This window comes from Populus trichocarpa, chromosome 11 (genome assembly GCF_000002775.5).
Source record: "Populus trichocarpa isolate Nisqually-1 chromosome 11, P.trichocarpa_v4.1, whole genome shotgun sequence".
NCBI lineage: Eukaryota > Viridiplantae > Streptophyta > Magnoliopsida > Malpighiales > Salicaceae > Populus > Populus trichocarpa.
Genome location: NC_037295.2, coordinates 14,171,354 through 14,178,138, shown reverse-complemented (window position 1 = coordinate 14,178,138; position 6,785 = coordinate 14,171,354). Strand labels below are relative to the sequence as shown.

At 34.4% G+C, this 6,785-nt stretch overlaps 1 protein-coding gene across 1 annotated transcript; it reads left to right on the top strand.

Moving 5' to 3' along the window:
- The first annotated feature begins 612 nt into the window (after nt 1-612).
- Nucleotides 613-6,241, top strand: LOC7472355 (probable beta-1,3-galactosyltransferase 14). The gene is made up of 7 exons (XM_002317430.4): nt 613-1,225; nt 1,838-1,990; nt 2,084-2,166; nt 2,284-2,383; nt 2,996-3,109; nt 5,497-5,639; nt 5,920-6,241. The coding sequence occupies exons 1-7, from the start codon at nt 849-851 to the stop codon at nt 6,003-6,005; spliced, it is 1,056 nt and encodes a 351-aa protein (XP_002317466.2). The 5' UTR covers nt 613-848; the 3' UTR covers nt 6,006-6,241.
- The last annotated feature ends 544 nt before the right edge of the window (nt 6,242-6,785 follow it).

The window sequence follows — 6,785 nt, the reverse complement described above, 5'->3', positions numbered from 1 at the left end:
TTCTTTTCTAGTTCGGTTATCAATTCATTTCTCTTTCTTCCTTCTCTACCTACTTCATTTGATTCTTCAATTTTTACATTTAGTTAACTTCAATTCAACTATTATGGAAATCTCCCTGGAAAATAATGGAATATATTCTTAAAACAATTAGTTATTTTTTTGCCTAGATTAAATAAAAATAAGTTATTTTTTTGCAAAAAAAAATAATGATAAATAATAATAAAATAATTAAAGTTAGTCAAATATAAAATTTGAACAAACAAATACATTTTAAGTAGAAAAGAAAAAGAAACGATAAAACTACAAATACAATCTATGATGCCATTTGGAAACATGGTCCAAACAACATTTTATAAAAATTTAAAAAAGATATTTAAAATTATTTTTTTATGAATTTCAATTGTTATGATATATTAATATAAAAAATTAATTTAAAAAATATAAATATACTATTTTAATTTATTTCCGAAACATTATTACAATACTTGACATATGAAAGTGTGCTCGTCGTAGATCTGTAAAAACAATTTACGTACGTACAGTACAGTACAGGTGATGCAATGAATAATAATAAAGCAAGGTACAAACAAACAATGCAACTACCATTACCAGAAACAAACTCCTCCACTTCCACGCTCTCTTCTTACCAAACTCATTACTTTTCTCTTCAACTTAAAACTTCAGTCTCGTACACTTTTTTCCAGTCCTAAATTCTTAGAAACCTCAAAAAAATAAAAATAAAAATAAAAATTTCTCTGTTCTCTCTCTGTGCCAGCCATGATCTTCCTTTTTTTCTTTCTTTTATAACCAGAAAAACATTCTACTGATAATTATCTCAAACTCAGAGAATGCCTTCTTCTCCTAAATTCTTTCACTCCCGCATATCACAACCCTTTAATTCTCGCAGATCAACGCCTCTGATTCTCACTTTCCTTTTCATCGGAATCTCCGGCTTCATCTTCGGCTTCACTTCCTTTCTTACCTCCTCCCACAACTACCGTTGCTCCAATAACTCCCCGTCGCGATCGGTCCGTGTCGTCTGGGAAACCAGCAACAATAGAAATGATAATGGCGGTGGGAACGCTGTCGTTTTGGATGGCGAGGACAGGAAGGAGAGGCATAAGGTTATGGGGTTTGTTGGGATTCAAACTGGGTTCGAGTCATCGGGTCGGAGGCGGTCTTTGAGGAACACTTGGATGCCGTCCGATCGACAGGGACTTCAACGGTATCGAACAATTCTCTTTCTTTCTTAAAAAAGAAAAGGTTTGACATTTTAGCTAGTTATCGCTTGAATCTTGTTAGGTTCTTTTGCTTGTAGATTTAGAAATGAGAACTTGAGTTCTTGGTTTTCTTGTTTCATGAATTAGGATTTTTTTTTCTTTTTTAATTCATTGATAGAAAACAAAGAACTCTAAAAGAAAGAAACAATGCTGATATGTTACTCATCTTCTATAAATTTTAGCATCCAACGAGAAGAGATCTCAAGATTCTAAATTTCAAGCTAAACAATTGAGGATTTGATGTTTTTTCATTAAGGAATGTACATTTGGGGATATATTTTGTCCATTTTCGAGGAGAATAAAATCAAAAAGAGGTGTGAATGTGATCTTGAACAGCAATCTGTACATCATAGTCTAGTTGGATGGTTTATGTTATACAATATACTGTTGCTATTGCTGAACTCTTGATTTACTTCCTGTCAAAAACTGTGCAATATAGTTTCTTTTTTTAGACTCTGGTTGTCCATGTTTTTGAAAATTGCTGAAAACTAGTAACTTGTAGAAGGCCTTTTTTCCCCCATCATATTTTGGTAATTTATAGATTAATTGGCTTGCAGGTTGGAAGAATCTACTGGTTTGGCTTTCAGGTTTATTATTGGTAGAACCAATGATAAATCAAAGATGGCAGAGCTCAGAAAGGAGATTGCAGAATATGATGATTTCTTGCTAGTAGATATAGAGGAACAGTATAGTAAGCTCCCATATAAAACGTTAGTGCTGATGATGAACTGCATAGTTTTCTTTTGTTTTTTTCCCCATCAAGTGTATTATTGGATGGCTGTACTCATCTGGGTTTTTTGCAGGTTAGCATTCTTTAAAGCTGCCTATGCACTTTTCGACTCCGAGTTTTATGTCAAAGCTGATGATGACATTTATCTGAGGCCAGGTGGGTATAATGTGAAACTTTTGATGTTTGATATTATTCAGTAGCATTTTTCTGGGGATCAACCTAGGTGGTACAGTTCCATGTAAATCACATTTTTGTATTTTAATATATTTTCAGATCGTCTTTCGACTCTTTTGGCAAAAGAGCGTACGCATTCTCAAACTTACCTTGGATGCATGAAAAAGGGACCAGTTTTCACTGATCCAAAGCTCAAATGGTAAGTTCATTTTCCTTTTTTGTTTTGCAATGGATATATCTAAACACTACAATTTGTACATCAATCACACTACCTTTTTTTTTATTAGGTGGTTTGAATCTTGGTCTTACTATATTTAGCATTTTATACTTAAAAGTTGACCTAAAGTTATGTTACTGAAGTGATACCATAGCAGAAAATGTTTACTAATCCAAGGCAATGCTGCTGTTCATGGTGCTGTTGTTGTGAAAAGTTTGTTCTTGTATTTTTGACTTAGTTAACTAGAATCTCACATCATGATTTGATGTTCTGTAGCATTAGGATTTAATGTTTATAGGGTTTTGGAGTCTAATTGAAATCCCCAATCATCCAGCTTTATTTAATTCCCTATTTTGTAAATTTAGTACCATAATCATACACAAATTTTAATCCACTTCAAAGTCTTCCTTTTTAAATAAACTATTTGGAAGCATTTTAGGGGTGTCATGCATAATGCCTACTTCTATTGGAGATGTTGGTTTATCCAAAAAGTATTGTATAAGGACTGTTGCGCTTGATAATCTCGAAAAGTAGTATCCCAAATTGCAGGTAGCCATGACTTTTTCAGTAATCTTATAATCTCTATTTCTGCAGGTATGAACCATTATCCTATTTGCTTGGTAAGGAGTACTTTTATCATGCGTATGGTCCAATATATGCTCTCTCTGCAGATGTTGTTGCAAGTTTAGTTGTACTCAGAAACAACAGGTGAGTTGCTTGTTACCTTCATCAGGACATACCCTTAAGTGTTTGGCCAGCATTTAATAGCTTGTCTAAATATGATATACAATAATGATTATTCAAGTTAAAATTTTAAGGGAATGGAGCTGATAGTGCAACTCTCCTATGCCTTTCAAGAGCTGTTGGCTTTTTCACCATTTAGGGAAAAGGCTCTTGCTTTTTCTTAAAAAAAAAAATATTGTGTTTCCTCTTTGTTTGGATGGTGCATGCTGAATTATCTTGTTTTATTTTGGCACAACAGCAGAGGCTGGAGGTGGCATAGGGGGTCCCTTGCAACCCCTGCCAGAAAATATTTCTATGTATAATGTTATAGTATATGTAAAGTATGCCTTCCTTTACCACTTACATTTCAAAGCACTTGCACATTCCGGAAAAAATCAAACCAAGAAATCAAACAAACGAATGATTTGTGATGATATTATGCGCTTTCAAGTGGCTTAGGCTTTTGCTAAAGTGATGTTGTTTAATTGTGGTTGCCTGCCTCATTATATTATAGGCGGAAGGCTTTGTTTGATATAGGTTGATAACCAATATGTTGGGGCATGCAAGCAAATCCTGCCACGGGAGTCATTGAAATATAGCAAAAAAACATGCACAAAATATACTTTCTGAACTTGTTTGTTTTGACGAGCTATACCTTCTTAACTGTAGTCCTTGTCAATTCTAGTTTCTTTAAGTTGTATAAACATCACCAATTTTATATGTGTGTGTGTGTGTGTAAACAATGAAAATGTATTCTCTCTACAAACCAAAATTCCTTTGTTTTCACATTTTCTTGACACAAGATGACGCTCGATTTCCCATCTTTTAATTATATGTTGATAAAAAAATCAAATAATTTGGTCTATTGGAATTGAAATTATTATTTTTTTCTTTTGAAGAAGAAGAAATTAGAAATTATGATTTATCGCTATTTAAGAATTTTAATCGTTGACCATAAATTTTTTAATTTTATCATACCGTGGATTTAATTTTAATGTAGACCTCTTTAGTCACTAGAACACTTTACATAATCTGGATAGAAACTGGTTTAGTTCCATATGAAAACACATCGACTGTAACTTTAGTATAAAAGTCTTGTGAAATGTATTACATTTTCTTATGCATAAAGTTTTTTGTCACATAATTTATTTTTCAAATTGGTTTTATTCCACAATTTTAATATTTTAAAATTTTCAGTTGCATATTAATTTATTATAAATTTGCTTTGGCTCTGCCCCGGTTTTGGTCAAGAACCTGTCGACCTTGAATGTTTGCATCCAAAAGGAAGCTGACATTTTATTTAATATTTTGCGTATTAGAGAATCTAAGTATGCACTGCACTTTAGATACCTTGAGGTTTTGGACATAGTCAACATTGCCTGCTAAATCTTTCACATCACTTCCCTGCCATGCTATTGCGTTTCTTCTCTCTGATTAGTAACACAAGCAAGATAGCAGTACAATTCTCTGAGGTTGACTCTTGCCAAATTGCAACAAAGCAACAGAATGGGGCTTGTGTTGTTTGGTAAACTATCATTTTTCTACTGGTCAAGTTAAAGCCATCCATTTAGCACCAAATTCTCTCAACTTGTGTTTAACTATTTAATTTAAGTTTGTGATGGAGGGGAGGGGAGCTCAATTTTTAATGGTTGGTGTGAGCATGAAGCGATAGTCTTAATCTCAAAGTTGGGCTTGGGCACCCTAACCCCAAAACATATTTTGTAGTTTAAACTTGGAAGTGGCAGGCATATAGAGAGAATACTTTGCTTGTTTCTCCTCGCCTGCACTCTAGCACACATGCAATCCACACAATTACTTGCTCAAAATTTAACTTTGTGAGCTTTCTTCACTGCATAAAAATGTTCTTTGCTTTTAATCTCTGTAGTTGTCATACATGTTTTTTGACAAATTCTTCATGGCAGTCAAGTGGTTTCATGTCCAAGAACCTTCAGGTTGATTTTTTATTTTTTAATAAGTAAAGTAGCTGATAAGATGTTTTTCACTTCAAATAAACTCTATGATCAATCAAACTGACACAATGAAACCCAATGCCCAAGTCAACCAAGAAAAAGCTTTGTTGGATTTTATACTAACAAGCCTTTTTTGGTTGATTTTACCATGCCCATGACCTATTGAAGCTTGATTGGGACTTGCCTCGCTTCTGACTTGAAATAGCAAGAACATACCATGAGTGGTCCCTCTGCTTGCTTGTTGTATAGATAAGAACATGAAATGCCACATTATATTTGGAAATTTTCAATAGACAATCATAATATGTATACTGAGGAACTTTTAGACTCTTAGAATCTCAATTTAGGTTGGAGACGATCACTTCATTCCATGTAACACTTCCTGTTTTCTTGAATTGTCAGCTTTCGGATGTTCAGCAATGAGGATGTTACAATTGGTGCATGGATGCTGGCAATGAATGTCAATCACGAGGATAACAGAGCGTTATGCTCACCAGAGTGTACACCATCATCAATTGCAGTATGGGACATTCCCAAGTGTTCAGGTTGGTATCTTTATCAGCCATATAGAAAATAGAATCAAAATGAACAATATCAAATTCAACTTCTGCTGTTAGTTTACAGACATGAGCATATACACGGGTGATTTTGATTCATTTCTGATGCAAGAAAAAGTTGCCTTGCTTCAGACGTTTGTGCAGAACTTTTAAGTCAGTTTTTGGAACTGCATCATTTGATTTCTCACAAGACTTCGTGTTGAATATTTTTCGTCAGACTGAGAACATATATGGTGATCTGATGACACAATTATTAATTATTATACAGGTCTCTGTAATCCAGAAGCCAGAATATTAGAACTCCATCAACAGGAGAGCTGCTCAAAGAGTCCAACTATGGAACCAGATGATTAGCTTCTCGGTTATCCTTTTCTTCCAAAGGCGTTGGACTGGAGAGGGATTTATGAATTTTTGCCTACACAATGAAGGTTATTTTTTCTATTCTTTCTTGTAATTTGCAATTTTTTCCAGTGATGTAGATCAAAAGAACAAAGTTTTATACATCATCAGGAAATGAGAGTTACAGAGAATGATTAACCCTGTAAACTTCCATTGTTGGATATACAATCCCATAAATTGTTTTGCCATCAGTGAATGACCATGTCATAAGCACAGTGGAGCATGAGTACTAGGTTGTGTGTGCAAGCATCTGCACGCCAGATTCTTATATACATGCATTATGATGCAGACCAGATAGCTTTTGTAGCATTCAAATTAGTTTTTTGGCCATGCATTTAGAGGTCAATAAGTTGGCTCATTTTCTTGAAATGAGACCTCCTAGAAAATAAATAGCCTTGAATGCTATTCTGGAAAACGACTTCAGAATTGTTTCTTAAATTCTTCCCCATCCACATATTTTACATCTGCAATCCATTTAGTAGGATAGGACCATAGTTTTGAAACCCGACCCGGTCATTGACCCGGTTCAGTGATCGAGTCACGGGTTAGATGGGTTGACCCGGGTTAACCCGGGTCAACCCAAAAAAAAAAACACCTAACTAATGCAGATGCATTTATAATTACAAGAAATGCCCAACTCAGTGCTCCTCGTCGATCACTTGACACTATACAAAGCTTCAATTCCATGAACATCATCGTCTTGCAGAACCCTGGTTTCATTCATGCCAGTATATG